Genomic DNA, 20,234 nt, shown 5'->3' on the forward strand with positions numbered 1-20,234 from the left:
CGCAGGGAAGGTCTTCTTGAGTGGGAAGAGAGATGAACGAGGATATGTCAGGGCAAGGGTTCAGAGCCAAGAGGAGCAATGTCAGTGATCACATTCATGCCCCAACCATGGGGAATTTTAATTGAAGACTCTGCACAACTGTGGGAAGGATGAACACCTTATAAAACCCAAGCTTAATCTTCCAATATCTGACTTCAATTTAGTAATATCCTGTGCATGAATGAGGAAGCACAGGCAGAGTGTTCATGGCTGGGATGGGGTTATACCAATATGGAATTAACACAAGGGTCATAAAGAATACATCCCACACACCTAGTGTAATAGTTGGCATGTGGTAAGTACTAAATAAATGGCAATCTTATTATCTGGCACTTATTTGGCGACAGAAAATTGCCTTGCCACATAAGACGAAAGCAAGGGTGAGTCATTTCCAAATACAAGGATAAAAAGGAGACGTATGAGGCCCTCACAGAGAAAGCCAGAATCAGGCTGGAAAATATTTCTTTGGTCAGTGAACTTCCTCTTTTGCGTGGCACGGGAGAAGGGCAGCACCCTGGACAGCACTACAGGAGTCATGGCGCTCTTACTCCAGATCACCTGTCCATCAAGAGCAGGGTTCTCCATCTGAAGGAGTCCAGGACCCACAGGCGTGTGGTTTTCATCACAGGAGCCCATAGACGGGACTCCACTCTGGAACAGTAATTGTTCTGTTCAAGCCTCCTGATCAGCAACAGGATCTGGGTGGATAGTGTAGCATGAGGCCCGGGGGAGCAAGTCAAGTGAGAGAGGCCTCGCCACTGCCTACATGCCAAGGACCCTCAGGAGCCTGCACTATAATTATTGTAGTTGTCCCAGCCCCAGAATCCCACCAGCAAGTAATTTCACACGTAGTTATGCTTTCGGCCCTTCCTCTCCTTTTATTCTCTGCCTCTCTCCACGTTCCTGCTCCACGTTCCGCCTCTCTCCACGTTCCTCCATCTCCCAAACAAATCCCATAAAGTCCATCTCAGGATGCAGAGGAATCAACCCCAAGGTCACCTCTCACCCCGGCCCGAGGCTGCTCTCCAAAGAGAGAGCAGCCTGTCATGTTCCCTGACATCGTCAAAGAAATCCCAGATGATGATATTTCCCTCCACCTTCCTCCAGACAAGACTCTTTGACTTTCTATCTTTAGATCAACTGTCTCTTCCTAAAACCTCACCTTGGGCTCAGAGTGGGAATATAATTACTAATAGGAGAACCTGAGCAAAATGCTGGTCCACATAGGTCAGAATGGCTGTGATATGGCCAAGGTTCTATTAATTAATTACTTAACTGATAACTAGCACAATATGCCTGATGAGTGATTTAGACTAGGCACCGTGTTAAATGTTTGACAGTCGTTTCTAATCCTCATGTCAACCCTACGAGGGAGGTACTATTATTATCCACATTGCATAGATGAGAAAAGTGAAAGGTTAGGTAACCTGCCCCAGCTCCCATCACCAGGAGGTAGCCGTGCTGGGACTCCAACTTGGTCTGTGTGACACCTGGTCTATGCACTTAATCACTCTGCCCTATTACCCTCCTATGTGTATACGGGCTTCTACCCACACTGTTGCTCTTACACCTGTCATTGGCAATCTCACTGGTGATAAAGCAAAGTCCTGTCTTCCAACTCCCTGATGCTCATCCTGTGCCCCCTACTCACCTGAGTGCCACCCTCCTTACATGACAGTCATGGCTCTCTTGAGGTCAGGCTGTCCTGCCCCAGCCAGGCCTGCCTCATTTGAAGAAGGAACAAGGTAACATGTCTGCATTTCAGGACAAGCAGGTGACACACCTACATCTCAGGACCAGCCGCAAAGCACCAGGGGACACCAAAGGGAGAGAGGATCGGGAGAATAGGCCCTTCTGTTGCCTCCCAGTCACAAGATGCGAGAGTCTTGACCACATGGGGGGGCACTGTTGTCAGTGGCCCAGAGTTTAGCCATTGGAAGGGTGGGGAGGGAGAAACGAGCATGCAGTTCATAGAGCATCACCTAGGGCCTCTGGGCAGTTATTTAAGAACTACCAATGGGCCAGGACCAAGAAGACAAAAGAGGAGGCCATTATAATAGCTGTAATAAAGTAACCTGACTTGGGTAAATGGCTTAAAGGAAGTGGCCTTTATTCCCCTGGTTCCTCATATAATTTACAAGCAGGAATCCAAATTATATGGACAATTATAGTCCATATATAAGCTGCTAAATGAGGTCTGGCCTCCTTTGCCCTGGGAGCTGTGGGTCAGCGGCGTAAGGACAGTTCACCCCACCGGCACTGCTCTCCCCTGCACCTGTCCTTCAGCCATGAGCGCAAGGTCCCTCACTCCCTGAAGTGTAGAGTATGCATTATGCGGGGCTTGGGTATCAGCTTCCTGCAGCTGCTATAACAAACCTGGCAGCCTCAAACAATAGAAACATTTTCTCTCGTGGGTCTGAAAGCTACAGGTCTGAAATCAAGGTGTTGGTAGGGTTGATGCCTTCCTCGGCGGTTCCGAGGGAGAATAGATTCCATGCTTCTCTCCTAGCTTCTGGTGTTGGCTGACAACGCTTGGCACCCCCTGGCTTGTACCTGCATCCCTCTGCATCTTTGTCCTCGGTTGTCACATGGACTTCTTCCCTGTCTACCTTCACATGGCCTCCTTAAAAGGATGCCAGTTGTAGGATCTAGGTTCTGGGTAGACATGAATTTCAGTGGGTCGGCGGCGGGGGACTCTCTTCAACCCAGTACATGTTGCCAATGACGTTTTTGGCAGATCCCACATAACAGCAAGGAAGGGATGTGGGCTCCTCAAGAGGAGGGCTCAAGATGCAGGTGGGGAGGTAGAAGGAGGAGGCCACCTTGAGCAGTCAGTGTCCCCGCCACACTGAGGCACCGCCCCATTTAAAACATTTCACAGAAATCGAGCCCAAAGGAGCAAAGAAAGTCATGCACAGAACTAAGGCAATTCCCCCCACAGCTCGAAACAGCAGGCGTCCTCCCCCACAACGGACAACATTTGAATCATCCAGGTAAAATGCCAGGTAACTCAACCCATCTAACCTCCCCTCCCCACAAGCTACCATGGAAAACAGGCAAATGCCTTCAGTCTCCTTTCCTCTCCCTTCTAACCCCCAGGAGGGCTGGAGGACCCCAAGGGGCTCTGACCATGAAAGGAGAACGGGGCCCCCGGCCTCCCACTCAGCTAAGAACAATCCTGGGCAGGGGGGTTCGTGGCAAATCACAGAGCAGAACAGGATCGACCCCCAGGTTCCCTCCTTTCTGCTGGTGCGGACTCTGCAGAACTGCATCCAATCTGGGCTAAGCAGATTAGTTCCCTCCCAGTGAAAAGTTCTGGGCAGCTGAGCAGGGCAGCTCCCTGCACAGTGGCAGGGGGCTGTCATTACAAGGCCCAGATAGGACATAATTACATGCTCCCCGGAGGGAGCTCCTAATCGAATTACAGGGTGTCTCCTGAGCAGGAAAGGCAGCCCATGCTCAGAGGTGGCCGAGCAGTCCAGGAACAGACCCTCCGAGGAGCTGGTGCCAGGCAGGGGTTGGGCCGTGGAGAAGTTCAGGCACGCGCAGGCCCAGAGGGCTCCATGGATCTCGCTGAAACTGGGAGAGGAGAGGAAGTATGCGTGGAGAGCAGGGGACCCCTGGTCTTCGTGCCTTAGAAGTGAGTTCCAGTCCCATGTCCCCCTGGGCTTGCTGCAAACTGGAAGTGGTACAGAGCCAGAGGAGACGCCAGGAATTCATTCTGTTCGTTCGTTCATTCATTCATTCATTCATTCAACGGACATTTTTTGGTGTCTCTATGATATGTGACAGGCATGGGGAAGAACTGGCTGCTGTTCTGGTCTGAGGACATGGCCTGGCTGGATACCATTTACTCCTGAGGCCAACCTGTACTTATATCTGTGTGTGCCCCATAAGCCAAGCCAATTAGCCAATCTTCTTCATTTTATTTTATTTTTTATTTTGAGAGAGGGAGAGAAAGAGAGAGGGGGGGAGAGAATGAGTGGGGGAGGGGCAGAGAGAGAGGGAGAGATGGAATCCCAAGCAGGCTCCGTGCTGTCAACACAGAGCCCGACGTGGGGCTTGAACTCACGAACCGTGAGATCATGACCTGAGCTGAGATCATGACCTGAGCTGAGATCAGGAGTCGGATAATTAACCGCGCTCCAGCCATTCTTCCTAACCAGTCTTCCTGGGGCGACTGCAGGAGGAGGTCACCTCTAACGCCTCCAAACTGAATCCCAACAAAGGCCGGTGGCAATGCCTCTGTGAGGCCACAGCCTGAGGAGGACCCCTCTTCTACAGAAACTCTAAACGGGATGTGAACTGATTAGTTTTTATTTCAATTCTACCTCGTTACCATCCAGTGTTCTATTAGTTTCAGGTGTACAATCGAGCGATCCGACACTTGCATACATCACGCAGTGCTCATGACAAGAGCACTCCTTCATCTCTATCCCCTATTCCCCGCCCCCCCCCCCGCCCCCCCCCCCCCCCCGCCCACCTCCCCTCTGGCGGCCATCAGTTTGGGCTCTATAGTTAGGAGTCTGTTTCTTGGTTTGTGTCTCTCTTTCTCTTTTTTTTCCCCTTTGCTCGTTTGTTTTGTCTCTTAAAGCTCCACATACGCAACTCCTTCAACACGCTTCAAATCCTGCCAGACTGGGAACTCCCTGAGGACAGGGATTGGGTCTCTTCTCACTGTGTCAACTCACAGTGTGAGCTCACCAATGTCTGCTGGCTGTACCCGTAGTGCTGGACAACGGCCTCCTGCTTCCACTCTCCTGATGCTTCCAGCCTCACTGATTGAGCCTCTCATAGGCTCTTGGGGGGCTGCGGCGGAGCCCCTCCTGCTCTCTTTGATCATCCCTCCCTCTAACTCTTGGTCCTAAACGCCCTCAGACACGTGAGGCTGATAGGCACAGCCTCAGAGGAGGCGCCCCCGGATCTGAACACGTGGTCCTGTGCCAGCCTTGCCCTGTTCCCCAGGCAGCAGGCCAAACCATCATCTGTTGGTAGCTCCTGATGGTGCCGTGGCACAAATAAGAATCCTCTGTGCACCAGCCTGGGCACGGGTGGGGCTGAGCCAGCAGTCAAGGGTGACGAGTCCAGACTTCTGAGTTGGGCGTTAAGGAGTTTATTTGGCCCTGGCCAACTTCTCTGAGCCCAGCTGCCCCTGAATTAAAAGGAAAGCAGCCAACTCTTGCTGTTAAGGAAGAGATGGGGGGATGCGCCCTTAGACTCTTCCATAGGAGGAGAAGAAAGCCTGCTTTCAGCTTCATCACCTTATTCTGATGCTAAAATGTGGGACATAGTAGAAAGAATATGTGATTTAGAAACAGAAGATCTAGGTTTTTAAAAAAAAAATTTTTTTAATGTTTATTTTTGAGAGAGAGAGAGACTGAGACAGAGCACTAGCAGAGGAGGGGCAGAGAGAGAGGGGGAGACACAGGATCCGAAGCGGGCTCCAGGCTCCGAGCTGTCAGCACAGAGCCCAGCGTAGGGCTTGAACTCATGAACCATGAGATCATGACCTGAGCTGAAGTTGGACACTTAACCGACTGAGCCACCCCGGTGCCCCAAGATGATGTAGGTTTTGATACGTCCTTAAATCCCTGTGTTCTAGGGCAAATTACTTCATGTTTCTTGGGACTCTGTTACCTAATCTGAAGAAAGTGATAATGTTAGCCCTAAAGTATTACAAAATCCTTATTTCTTTTTTATATTTTCAAATAAATATTCCAAGTTTTATTGAGTAAGAAAAATAATAATAGTAGTCTTTTCCCTGCAGGTCTGAACGGTAAAGCCTAAGTAACCAATACTATGCCTTATAGTCTGATATATTCTGATATATTTCTAGTACCTTGATCTTCCCATGAGGTCACCTGCATCAAAATAACTTTAAACAATTAGTGCCTAATATTTTTAGAGCATTTCACATCAGACACTTACTTTGAAAGTCAGCCCTTGGCTATGTTCATTCTACTCACTCCCTGACCCCCAAACTAGAAAGTGTATTTTCTACCAGCAGTCCACATGGGTTAATTAAAATGCCATTTGTCTTTGCTTTGGCTACAATCAAATTAACTCATTATAGTAACGTGAGTTATCTTTTGCTATGTTTTATGGGGAAAAAAATGAAAATCTAATTAATTTTCAGTGAATCTTCTAAAACACGGGTTCTATGAGGAAGGACAGATAATTAAAATGGCCTGTGATGGGGAGCTGGCAGGGAACCACTGGTCTAGCTGATGAAACCCACTAGCTTAGCAGGGGTTCTGAAAGATCATGGTCTGACAAGTAAATTATCTGCTCCATGTGTCCAATGGGCATTTGTGGATCTATCCAGGGAACAGGACAAAGTTCTGCTTTGTGTAGGATGAAGAAGAGAGCGGTTCCTTGGGACTGGCCCCATATCAGAGACAGTGGCAACTTCACACTAATGCAACTCACTGAAACGGAGACTCTTGAGTTTCTTCATCCCGTGAAGTTCCTTCCATTTCTCCACCCAGGACTAGCAGTGGTAGATATTTGGCCTTCCCTTCTCATAGCCACAGTTGGCTCCGGCCACAGCCTCAAAACTCCTTTCCAAGATGGCCCCCTGGACAGTCACTATGAACTGACTGCAGCTGCCACAAAAGGAATCCTATCTTACACCCCAGCCCGGTGCCCAGGAACACAGGCAGCTGACAGAGTCACACACCGTGTCACCTGGAGATGGGAATACTCTGGCTTCCGGGGAGTTCCTGGAAACGCGTCCAGTTACAGCTCCAGACACAAAGAGGGGGTGCCTGCTGGCTCCGGCTAAGTCCAGCTGACCAGCTGTCGGGCAGGGGAGGGGTGGCAAAGGAAAGGCTGTCACTCTGTCCCTGGCGGGCATGGGAGGTAGGAAAGCTTTCTGTCTTGGTCTGGAACACAAGCCAGTCTGGAAACCCACACCCAGGAAGAGGCTTTGAAAGTGACTCAGTACCCAAATAACACACTCGAAAATGACAGCAGCTCATCTGCTGACGCTAGTCTCCTGGAGAGGACAGACCAGAAGAGGATAAGGGGGAGAGGGGGAGGGGGGGATGACCCTGGTAGCCTTGAGATTTGTGCCACTGAACATCACCCACTAGGAATGCTTTCTGTTGATCCGAGCAGAGGCCAATTTACTCTTGGCTACTGAGGCTGCGGTCAATGTGAATTTGATCCGGCTGGGGCCTCCAGAGGCGGCTATTTCTCCCATTCTCCAGCCTACCGCCCCAGCACAGACCACGGTAAAATCAGTGTTCTCTCTGAGGCACGGCAAACCTCGTTACGTGCCAGTTTTGAGGTGACAGATGATTGTCACACCTGGGATGTTTTTCGAAGTGACACTGCCCCCACTTATAGACACAGCTGCTTGGGTAGCTTACCATGGAATCCGCACGGTAACTTCGTTTTTCCACTCCGCCATCTGGTTGTGGTAGATTAACTGCTGGGGCGAGGAGAGCTTGGCTTGACTCAGGGCAACCAAGACAGATCTGGCCAGTGGCCTCTGACATGGCCAAGCTGGCAAAGTATGGACCCGTTCGATTCCCTCTCTTGAGAATCTGAGGTAGAAGGTCTTTCCAGATAGGAGCCGAGAGCCACACGGAGAGAGGAGCCATGAAGCAGGACGGCTGGTCTGTGAGGTATCACTGCAAGCTAGGAAGCGGCACGGGGGAAGGCCACAGAGAGAAGCGGAGATGCCTGGAGACAGAGACCACGTGGTCCAGAGGGGAGAGCATCAGAAAGAGAAGGTAGCCCCCCAGGGCTCCCCTGCCTGCCTGACAGCTTTCTGCTACCAGTTCTAGTCTAGGCTGATCCTTACAGTTGAACCCTACTGTCTCAACATACAGTCAAGGCAAAGACTTTGTGGGTAAGGGAAAAAGAGCACCACAGTGAGTGATTTGCTAGCTGGGGGATATCAGTCTTCTGGGTATTATCGTGAAGCCCGTTCTCTCTGTCCAAATGACAGGCTTTCGTAAGGGATACCTACAGCTCATTCTCGATCACTCGAAGAAATCGCAGATCAGACGGCAGACACGAGGCAATCCAAGTACAGATGCCAGCAGTGTGAGGGATAAGAATACAGAAGAAGACTTAAAGGAAGCGAGGAGGAAGGCGCTGAGTGTGACAGGGGTAGGAACCACAGCTTTCGTGGCGCCAGTGCCTGGAGCATGTATGATAGAGAGAGAGAGAGATGATGCACCACAGGGCGTGTAGAAGAGACGGCGAGAATTAACAACAAAGTATTCCAACGGGAAGTAAGGTGTGAGCAGGGGAATAAGGCAAACACGTGAAGATTTGCAGCCAGGGCCGTGAGCCCTAGCTACGGTGGCGGAGCACATCCTAGATGACCACAGCTCAGACAGAGAGGGTCCGGCGACAGTGGGGTTCACAAGGAGAAACCGTGTGGGATTCACAAGGACAGCATCGAAAGGTAGACAGATCGAGGCCAATGGCTCTGGAGAGAGATGGACGACGAGGGAAAAGCAGCAGTATTAGTCATCCGTAATCCATAATTCGTTCTGCACTCATATTCTGAGTTTGAGTTATTATCAAGATGTCACTCGTTTTGGGGGCGCCTGGGTGGCTCAGTCGGTTTAAGCAGCCGACTTTGGCTCAGGTCATGATCTCGCAGTCCGTGAGTTCGAGCCCCGCGTCGGGCTCTGTGCTGACAGCTCAGAGCCTGGAGCCTGTTTCAGATTCTGTGTCTCCCTCTCTCTGATCCTCCCCTGGTCATGCTCTGTCTCTCCCTGTCTCAAAAGTAAATAAAAAACGTTAAAAAAAAAAATTAAAAAAAAAAAAAAAGATGTCACTCATTTTGAAAGCACCAACTAAAGGACCCAAGACAGGGCATGGTCTGTGTCATAAAGAACTGGTTCATGAGCCTCCCCACCAAGTGGTGACCGGCTTGGGCTCAGGCTCAGGTTAAGGAGGCTGCATCCATTCATGCTGACTGTTAGCTAGAGGGGCCCAGGAGGGTGCACATCCGTAGCTGAAGTCAAATGTATACACGTACCTCATGGTGACTCCATTTTCAGAAAAACAAATTTCTCCATAATGAGTAAGTTCCTCCTTCACTTTACCTTCTTCTCTGTGCATACAGGTAATTTCCCACTTGGGTACCTGGTAGGTGGTAGGGATGGGAATATAATTCCTATGAATGATAACTACCATGCCCCCTGAGAATGTTGACCTAGTGCTTTCCTTTGTGGTCATTTAGCAAAACTCTCAAAGCATTTGATTCCTGCAAAATGTTTCTGGACTGTGAAGAATTTAAATATGAGGACTTTGCTCTATTTGCAGATCAAGGAGTTCTCTCTTTCCAACTGTCAATTATATATGACTGGTTCTAGGCCAGGGCTTCCTATTGCTTCTAGAAGTGAAGCTTAGTTTCTCTTTTATTTTATTTATTTATTAAGTTTATTTGTTTACTTGAGAGAGAGAGAGAGAGAGGGAGGGAGAAAGCACGAGTGGAAGAGGAGCAGAGAGAGGGAGAGAGAGAATTCCAAGCAGGCTCTGAGCTGTCAGCACAGAGCCCAACACAGGGCTCGAACTCACGAACCATGAGACCGTGACCTAAGCTGAAGTCAGACGCTTAATAGACTGAACCACACAGGCGTACCTACTTTCTCTTTTAAAAAACAAGAAAACAATAATACACCTGGGAAGGCGATGAAAGGCTGGACAGTTAGAAAGTCCTGCCCACTCACCCACCTTGCTTTGTCCCTTTCTATCTTTCTTGTGAATGAACAAGGAAAACTTTGACCTTAAGAACCAGAAAAGTCAAAACAAAATAAACAAGGCTGATGGCAGTACCTTCACTGGTATTCCTTTATTAATACTGCCCAAAGCCCAACTAGCTCCTCTCTAAGAAAGGAAGCCTTCTTTGAGGAGAAGTCTATTTCATTTCCTGACTGGCCAGTCATGTGATCCTCTCGAATCACAATATTCCTTTCCCCTCAAACCAACCTAATGTATCCTCAACCCCGCAGCACTGAGCTGTCTCATACCAGAGGGCAATCCAATGTGAGAAGAGCAGGGGTGGTCACACAGGACGCTCTGCTACATAGGGTCTCTGACCAAGTGAGGTACAGGGAATGCTGACCGATCCAAGGTTGCCAGGAGACCCTGCATCTTAGACCGCAAACAAATTAACCAGGAAGACTCTGGACTTCCAGAGATTTTTATAAACGTGTAAAGTTTAAGTAGACTTTGGGTGCTTTGTGGATCCTGGAGTTGGGATATGTCCTTTTTTTTTTTTTTAATTAATTAATTTATTTTGAGATAGTGCATAAGTGGGGGAGAGGTGGGGGGGTGGGGCGTGGAGGAAGAGAATCCCAAGCAGGCTCCAAGCTGTGAGCGAACCCATGCACCGTGAAATCATGACCTGAGCCAAAACTGAGAGTCAGACGCTCGATGACTGAGCCACCCAGGCACACCGGAATATGCCCTTCTTTGACATAATCTTTGACAGTTTCAGTAATTAAGACGAAACAATATATATCAGGGCCTTTCTGGGCACAATATCCAAAGCTTCTGCGAAGAAAGCCACACAGCCACATAACCTATAATCGTTCCTTTGGACCCAGAAGGAAAAGAGCTGTAGTTGAACAACCCTATTTGAAATGTCCATTGTACTGTTAAGAACCCCATTCAACTACTGGCTTAGGTACGGATTCCCTTCTCCAGGACTACTTGGAGCCAAGTACATAGCTCTGCTGTGAGTTCCACAAAGCCACGGGTCCTGGTGACCGACGGTTTCCCTAAAGCTGGAGAGAGATCTCCTTACTGGAAGTCCGGCACTGAAGGCAGAAGAAAAGAGAGGGGAAGGGATGTCACCTGATCCCACCCTCACAAAGTTTGCAGCTTGTGACTTTTCTCAAGCACAGGAAGGGCATTCTCCGGGCAAATAATCTCCCTTGCTGGCACGGGAAGAGTCTATTCTAACACCAAAGAATAAGGAAAAAGCCTAGTATGTTTTAGTTAAAGTGTAGGAGGGGCGGATTGTGTCCTGGAGCAGTCCGGAGTTTGATGGAAAGATTCCCTGAGGTTGAAACTTTATAGAGAAAGCACCTCTGGAAGGGAATGGCCTGCATCATTTTGAAAGAAAAAAAAAAAAAAGTCATTATTTCATGGAACAAGGTCTTGTCTGCAATTTACCAGCATTGCCCAAAAGATGTCCCAGCTATGCTTGTCACCTTTTCTCAGTAAATCACTAAGATGGTTTTTCCCCCACCTTTGGGCCCAATAGTTTTCTTCCTGAACAGTCTCAAGGTGAACCAAGAGATTAAAAATAGCCCATAATACGTTATTATTCCCAGTTAAGATATTAGTCACATAATACTGTTGGATTTGTACTTCCCAGAGCACTTTTCACCCAAGAAATTCTATACACTTTCCAAAGTTAACATTGTTCTGATGGATAAAAACAAGAAAGTCCAAACTGGGAGGGAGAGACATTAAATCAGTAGCGTCTACAACGTCCTTGCCAACTCTTAACTTTCTATCCTATCTAGCTGTGTGATATTAGACAAGTCACTTCCCCTCTCCGAATCTCAGCTTCATAATTTGTAAGTGGGAGGTCAGGTGCTTTCTGGCTTTTGCATTCTAATTTTGTTGGAAACTACGTGGCACAGCTAATACTCCATTCTTCTTTGAAGGAGGCCTATGCCATTTAATTACAGGAGGTCTTGACATTTGCCTGTCTGACATCAGGGACTCTGACTATTCTCAGAGACCCCAAAGGTCTATGAGCTGCAATATTCTATTATTTTGCAGAAGCGTGCTGTGAGCCTGGGATACAGGTGCAGGCACATTGTTTAGTGAGTGAGATTAATGTGCCAGCAGCACGCATATATATCTCCACGAGGTTTTGTTATTGTCTGCAGTAGGCTCAAAGGCCATAATTCTAAGGATGTGCTTTAGTGGTAGCCACAAAGGTGGGGATTCTTCTAGATCATGAAGATGTCAGTCGGATCCCTCGCAAATGTCGAGAGTTTATTGTGATGTGGGTTTAAGGTCGTCACATACCCACCCCCCCCGCTTCATCTGCTTCACCACTACATCCTTGGTGAAGGCTGCTTTCGAAACTTGAGTGGTGTCACACATACGGCAAAGAGCTTTCATTTCTCTTTTACTGAGCTTATCTCAACCACAGCACTTCTCCCATGTGTTTTGATTTGTCTATATGCCTAGTACCCTCTTCACTGGAGAAGATTCTTGAGAGCTGAAATGCCAGCTTGTCCTACTCACTTATTTATCTCCAGTCCACATAATGTATCTAGCACGTGGCAGACATTTAATAAATGTTTGTTGAATGACCGAGCACCTTTTTTGAGCAGGCACCGTGCTGCAGGTACAACTTCTGCGTATTTGTATATCGTACTTATCACTCCCCTGCAGGATAGATACTACAATTCCTGTCATCCCAACAAAATATCTGGGGCTTGGCCAGGTGAAATGACTTGTTCAAAGCTACACAACTGGTGACGGATTCACATCTGTTTGTCAGACTTCAAAGTTCATGGTTGTCTATCCTACCGTGGTGCTAAGGACGTCAATGAAGAAGTAAAGCATAAAATAAAACCACACGAGTGAATTCATCGCCCAATAGCATTGATAGGGCACAGGCCTGGCTTCAACCTGAATAGGTTTTTGGAAGAGTGTAATGAGGGCAAGATCGACGGTGCTCCGGAGACGGGTAGGCAAAGAAAGCTGCACAGAGAGGGAAGGATTGGAAGGAGGAACTGCTCCAGGCATCACACAGCTTCTGTCTAGGTACCCTGAGGGTTTCAATTTCAGTTTCCAGATTGGCATTGTAATTAGCAAGGTCTCAGGGTAGGAGCTGGGTTCTAGCTAAGTTGGAGTTGCAAGCTGGAACTGGAAAGCAAGCCTTCTTGATTCAATTAAGCAGGTCATCTGAAAAGCCACTTTGCTTCCTGGGTCTCATGGTTTGGCTCAGAGCTCTAACGCCTTTCAACTCTAAGTTGGGACCAATAGCATCAGGAGCTTCTTAGAAACACGGGATCTCAAACCCTACTCTCGACCTTTTGAATCGTAATCTGCAAGGTTCCTGGGTGGTTCAGAAGCACGTTAAAACCCGAGAAACATTACTCTAGAAGATATTCTAAGGTCCTTTCTGGCTCTAATATTTTGGGAGTTTAGATTAGGAATCTTCACAATAACCAAAAAACTAACATGTTTATTAACTAGGGTTACACAGAGATTCAAGAAGCCCGATCACCTCAACAGCGTCTTCTGAAGAATACTGTTAATTCACTGAGACTGTTATTAATGGCCTCATGTACTGAGCACTTAGCATATACAGACAACACTGCATATGGTATTTTGAATCGTAACAGCCCTCCAAGAGAGACATTATTATCCCTTTTTTACCGATGAGGAAATCATCTCACAAATTAATAAAATGTCCCCCAAATACCTGGTTCAGTCAGACCTAGAGCCAGAATCTTCACCCAAAGTACATAGAGCCCATGGTTTTTCTGCTACATCATACTGCCACTATTTGTAAAATTACAATCTACAGGATCAAGGGTAGGGCTACGATGTGAAGACAGACTAGCAGGTTACGAACTCATCCTTCCGCAAGGAAGAAAACCAGAAGGGTAGCCCAAAGTCTACCGAAGTCTAAAAACTAATGGGGAGGAAGAGACGGCGGCGACAAAGCTTGTTCACGAAATCCTGGGATACCTGGACCAGAATCGGAAATGTGTGGAGGCTGATATACATGTAGAACCGATATCAGAAGTGATCACTCATGAGGTCCATTTACACCAGGATATTATTCAAGCTGAAAACACAAAGAGATTTGAGGAAGGGTTAGTCATACTCAGAGATCCAAAGTGCACAACTGATTCTTAATGGGACAAAGAAACCGGGAGCCAAGCCTCTGATCTGTCAAAAATTACTCTTCAGTGCCTTTGGTAGATAGGCACTGAACTGGAGAAATCACTAGTCCGTCAAATCATGGCCAATGCTGTGGTCTCGAGCTCACCGAGTGCCCGACCAAAACCTCTTATATACTGACACCGCCGCACGTGAAGTTGCGTGGAGTCTGTCTTCCCAGCGAGAGCCTGTCCTTCATTTGTATGTACAAACACTCTCTCCAGAGCACATATAAACGGACAGTATTCTCTAGAAGCACAGGTTTTTACTTAGGCTAACGAATGATTATCCCTCCCAGCAAAATGACTAAACAGAGCTCTAATAAATCAATTTGTCAATGCCTATTTCATTGTGGGAGACGATATCCCCTGCTCCATCTTTGGCTAGTGCAAACAGGACCTAATTTGAGTGCCCGTGTCTACGGTTCCGAAAATCCTGGGGCTGGCAGGAACTGCAAAAAGATCCGACCCTGCCTCCAGGCAAGGACACGACCATCGTTCTCACTTTGCAGATGAGACAGTGCGGTTCTAGAGCCGAAACTAAACGTCTCGCCCAAAGTCACATTAGTAGGAAGGAATTGAGGGAGGACAAGAACAGAGTCCCCGGATGGCTGGTCTGCTGTCAGCAGGATCCAACCCCTTTTGAGCCCTGTCGCATGACCGGACCTGGGAGGAAGCACTTCCATGACACCTCTCCTTCGGTTCTATGGGCTCCCTTCTCTGTGCCCTCCTTCCTTCACCCTCTTACAAACTATGTGTTTTCATTTCCCACTCAAGGTGTTTTTAGCAGGTTCTCGGAGCAGTCTGACATCCCCCTCCCCTTCCTCAATGCCCCTTTTGTCCTTCATGCCTCCTGTTTCTACTTATTGTTTGTGGACCTGAGCAAGAATTCAGAGACAAGTTTACCCCTTACCACCCCCACCTTTTCGGCCACCCTGCAAATCCTGGGGAAAGTCATTCTGTTGCTTCTTCAGAGCTATCCATCTGAGAAAACAGAAACAAAAACGGAATACCCAGCACAAGAAGGTTCAATGGGGAGAGCCCTTATAGTGATCGAGGTAACAGAAGTGCAATAACCACGGTGTCTGAAGGACTCAGTGGACCTTCACTAACCAGAGAAGCGTTCCAGGAGCATTCTAAACTACGAAGGGAGACGACCACACTGAGGATGTATTTTCTCCCATAGTTCCTAAGAGGGGCTTCCCTATGTTGCTCAGTCAGATCTTGGAGCTCACACCTGTGACTAAAGGCAGGCAGCCACTGCCCTGGGAACTCTGCTTCTGCAAGACACCTCCAATACCCAAGCTGTATTGACTCATCTCACCTAGACTGGGCCGGCCTCACACCATAAAATAGCCTACGGGCATGTACGGTGATTGCCAAATTTCAACCACCTCAGCAATTTCCAAATTGAAGGAGAGACGCCTGGAATCTGGCTATACAAGACAACTGCAGTGTGGTCCCGGGTGGGGGGAGGGGGGGAGCCAACGGCACTTGCTTCCCTGAGGATGCCCCCGACTGAGCTGGCACCACCTCAGAATGGAAAGGAACAGCCTCGAGGTTCCTATGAGCCTTCGGCATGAGGACAGGAGGAGGAAGGAGAGACCCCACGGGTCTCCCAGCTCCTGCTTAGTCACGAGAACTCTCCAAAATCGGACATCAAAACTTCTGTCACCCCACACCTCCACCAGCCATCATTCTGAGTTCCCCTGAGGAATGTTCTGTGTCCTTAGATCCTGCCACAGGATTCCCTGCCCAGAAACACTGTAAGGTGAGAAAACCGAAGGAAGGTTTGGAAGTGGAACCAGCCAGGAGTGCCTGCCGATCCTGCGCACCTGTGCTGGAACCCAAGTCTGACATTAGCGCGCCGCGAGGAAGAGTTTTAACGACAGAGGAGATGACAAGGGATGGAGGGGGGCGGATAGAATATGGAAAGGTTACTTACACAGTTTCGTCATTCTTGAACTCCAGCTCCCCGTACACGTCTTCAAAATCCTCACCACCACCCTTGGCTGTCCCCTCTACTGTCCTAAAGGGGACGATTACTGTGCCCCGGGCACCTGATGTCCGCAGAACCTTGACTTCCAGGACACCAATACTCTCACTGACACGAATAGTGTCACACTCAAAAGTGAAGATGCCTGCGTGATCATCATCCAAGATGGTGACTGTGGCCACGTAAGGGGACGCCAGGATGGCCCGAGGCAACGGCAGACTATTGAGTACTATTGGAGGAATCCCTTCCTCTGGTTGCTCCTCCTCCATCCGGACGTTGCTCAACCTCACGAAGAAGTGTTCATCCTCCTCAAAAATGTCATCATCAATGATGCCCACAGAGAACTCCTTCTGGGTCTCTCCTGGCTTCAGAACCACAGTGCCCTCTGTGAACTCGTAGTCAGCCCCTGCATTGGCAGAGCCATCCTCTGTTTTGTAGTCCACATACACGGTCTTGGACATGTCCCCCCCTTTCCTCACCACCGTCAGGAGTACAGCCCCGCAGTTCTCCAGGCACTGGTAAGAGCATGGGTCGAAGAAGACCTTTGAGACGAAGTCCTCGGGCTCATTGGTGTGCACCTCGCTTATGCTGGAGGCCTTTTTGGCTTGTTCTGCTGCATGCTTCTTCAGAATATTGCCTGCGCCGGTCATCATACGGGTCGCTTGGATCCGGTAGAAGGCACGGCTCTTCTGTTGATGGGAAAGAGCATAGTAATTGGCCATCTCTACCAGTTGATCTAAGTCCTTCTCTGGGTATTTTTGCTTCAGATCCTTTAGAATCCGGATCATCTCCCTGCGGGACTCATCCACTTCCTTCCCTTCCAGGGGCACCAGGTTCCCATCCAGGAAGTGGGAATTCATCATTTTCCCATCCATCTCAATGCCCTTGGGGTGGTTACCCTCTGTCTCTATGATAACCCCTCGGTGTTTATCGGTGCGGTACTTTTTGTGCATGTATTTGTAGAAGAGCAGTCGCCTGTCTGCCACCCAGGCCAGAAGGACACACACTGGAAAGAAGAAGAGAGTGAGAAGGCCTTCCCAAACCTGAACCACACCAGGAGAGAAGACTGCCAGGATCATATAGAGCCAGATGTAGGCAAAGATACTCCAGGCAGCGGTGATGAGGAAGACCCGGAGGTGCTTGATCTTACGAGTCTCTCCGTCAGGGATCACGGAGACGCAGATTCCAATGATGATGAACATGTTAAAAGCTGCACTACCTACGATGGTAGAAGGTCCCAGATCCCCAGCGATGAAGCCATGACCACACACCTCAATTAAAGACAGAAGGATCTCCGGAGCAGAGGAACCCAGGGCCATGAGGGTCAGGTTGGAGACAGTTTCATTCCAGACCCGAATTGTTGTCGTGCTGGTCTCTCCGTTGGGCTTTTTGACGGTCACCTCTCTCTCTTGAGAAGTGATGACTTCAATAGATGCCATGAAGCGGTCAGCAATGATGGACACCCCAAGGAACATGTAGATCAGGGCCACAAAATAGACAATGACCCTGGCAATCTTGTCCCCAAGGGAAGGGTTCTCCGGGTACCAGATTGGTAGGATGACACCCTCCTTGCAGTCCGAGGACTCTGAGCAGGACTCATTGTTCTGTCCTGTGCTGGGCACATCCCCTGAGCCACCAGCCTCCGCCCGGAGACCATTCAGGAAGAGCACAAAAGTAATCAGCCCAAAATGGAGGAAGGCAGAGGTGAGAGGCTGAAACCTTAACCACGCCATACACAAGACTTAGCCGCTGGCTTCCACTGCAGCACCAATGGTCCTCCCGATGGGCCAGAGACCTAGAAAAGACCAGAGAGGCAGGAAAAGGCATGAGGAAAAGGGGGACAGCAAATGGCGGGTTCCCACCAATACAAACCGACGTTTCACCTTGAGCGACATATTGCACTAACATATGGGGCAGTCTCTCACTCGGAAAAAAAGATGTCAATGGGAAGCACGAATAGCTGCTCTGTCCACAGGACCATCTGGTGGAGACTCAGTTGAAGAATGGCTTAAAATAGCTGGGAATACTGGTAATGGAAACATAAGTGATACCCTTCTAGTCCTGTCTCAGGCCCCACTGTTATCTGTGAGAGTTAAGAATCAACCGAAAATAGGCCAAGCATGACCTGAATCTTCATCCCCACTTATACTATTTCCAGGCTTCTTCACCCCTACCATTTCCACACTCGAGAATTCTGCATGGCATACGTGCGCCAGGGTATATACCGAACTTTTTTCACGGATGACTCCCCCAAAATAAAATACATTGCCCTGTGTGCAATTGAGCCCACCTGGGAAAACTTCCTTCCCCAAATGCAAAACTTCTACAGGCAAACCGTAATTCTGACATTGCTTGGGGAATCAAGAGGGTTGATCGGGTGGCGAATGCTACCTGCAGTATAGCTAAACGGGGGCCCTGAAAGCTGTGCTCAAGCCCCAATACCCAGCAGCTCTTATGAAAACTTGCTTAGGAAACAGCTGAGGCATCCAGTTACAGGAAGATGAAATCAGTCAGCCGCTCAAACTCCACCCCCAAACCCTGGAAGGGCCGAGTGATAGAGATCACCATGACTGAAACGTACAAGTGGCTCTCAAATACTTTTTTTTTTAATCGTAGACACGATTTGGGGGTGAAATGCAGCCTCATCCGCCGGCCTCAGACCAGTAAGAGCGGAGCACGAATTCAGGAGAAGGAAAAGAAACTCAACAGAAACTACGGATTCATCTTTCCACTCATTGCCTCATTCAGACGCAAGGAGAATGCAAATATCCATGTGATAGCTCTAAAAAAATTAAAAAAATAAAAAATAAATTAAAAAAAAAAAAGGAAAAAGCTATTTGCCCATTTTTCCACCTCTGCTGCGCCCGTGCGGGGTACCTTTAGTAACAGAAGAATGCTAATTTGCGTCTGTACAGTACCTTAAAGGATTCAAAGTCCTGTCCTCCACATCTGTCCCCCTTTCTCCACTGTTTCCCATCTCAGAATATGGCACCTCCATCCACCCTGTTACTCATGCCAGACAATGGGTATGTGTCTGCAGGCCTTCCCCCTTGCTCCTGTCCCTTGTGCACCCAGCACTGAAGCCTAGACTCTCCCCCCACCTCTACCAAAACCATCACAGCCACCATTACTCCTCACCTCACGAATCTACTGCAGTGACCTCCTGACCGAACTCTCCACTCGATTTCCTCAGACAGCAACAGTCGCCTTTTCTAAAAACTCCAAACCTACACTGTCACATCCCTACGTGAAGCCCTTCCGTAGTTTCTGCTTATCCTTAATATAAAGGTTCTTTACCACCACTTCTCGGCCTTTTGGCTAAGATCAAGTGTACTATCTGTTCTCATCAGTTTCAAGATTCTTTACCATGACCTTCAAAGTCTCCCCCTTTATCTTCTGCCACTCTCCCTCTTACTGCATTTCAGCAGCAATGGACTTCATGTCTGGCCCTGGATGGCACCAAGTTATTTTCTACCTCAGGACCTTTGCACACACGACATCATCCACGCACGCCTGAAATGACTACTTCTTCTTGGTACCCCTACTCTTAACAAGGTTTTAGATCTTAGCTTAATATCACTGTCTCAGAAAAAATTACTCTCACTCCTAGAGACGGTCAACTTTCCCTGTTATGTCTTCTCATCACACTCTCCTTTTCCTTCATGGCACTTATGAAACTTTGAAATTACATGTTTATTTGTGGGGTTATAATAATGAATGTCTAACTCATCCATTAAACTGTGAATAAAATCAAGGCAAAGACTGCGTCTATTCTGTTTACTGTGGTGTCCTAAGTAGTCAATTAGTGCATTCTCAGCAGCTGTATGTTTTTGGAATAAACAAATATAGCCACTAAGGAAGCGTCCTCAGTGCTATGGACTGAACTGTGTCCCCCAGCCCCCGCCATTCATATGATGAGCCCCTAGGCCCCAGTGTGACTTGTACTGGGAGGCAGAGCTTTTAGGAGGTAATTAAAGTTAAGTGTGATTATAAGGGTGGGTCCTACTCTGATAGGATTGATGGCTTTATAAGAAGAGGAAGAGAGAAAGCACTCTCTCCCCACCACATAGCCAGAAAGTGGCACAGGCAAGCCAGGAAGAGAGCTCTCTCCAGAAAATGAAATGGCCAGCACCTTGATCTTGGACATTCTAGCCTCCAGAACTGCGAGAAAATGGGATTTCTATTGTTTAAGCCACCCAATCTGTGGTATTTTGTTATGGCTGCCTGAGCAGACTACCACACTCAGACATCAGCCTTCTTTAAAGCCATTTTATGACCTGGATTATAGCCATTTGCTTTAGAAAACA

General features: G+C 48.3%; 1 protein-coding gene and 1 pseudogene across 7 annotated transcripts in view; one reads left to right on the plus strand and one right to left on the minus strand.

The window, feature by feature from the left end:
- SLC8A3 (solute carrier family 8 member A3) overlaps positions 1–20,234 on the minus strand; it is a 144,509-nt gene that overhangs the window by 106,429 nt on the left and 17,846 nt on the right. For all 7 annotated transcript variants that reach the window (XM_019451391.2, XM_019451393.2, XM_019451394.2 and 4 more), the window contains exon 2: positions 15,877–17,722. In XM_019451391.2, the coding sequence (XP_019306936.1) occupies positions 15,877–17,660 (1,784 nt within the window). In that variant the 5' untranslated portion in view covers positions 17,661–17,722. The remainder of the gene's footprint in view (positions 1–15,876; positions 17,723–20,234) is intronic.
- On the plus strand, positions 19,226–19,304 carry LOC128773368 (U2 spliceosomal RNA; annotated as a pseudogene).

Source organism: Panthera pardus, unplaced genomic scaffold (assembly GCF_024362965.1).
Source record: "Panthera pardus isolate Hobbes unplaced genomic scaffold, ASM2436296v1 HiC_scaffold_24, whole genome shotgun sequence".
NCBI classification, from domain to species: domain Eukaryota; kingdom Metazoa; phylum Chordata; class Mammalia; order Carnivora; family Felidae; genus Panthera; species Panthera pardus.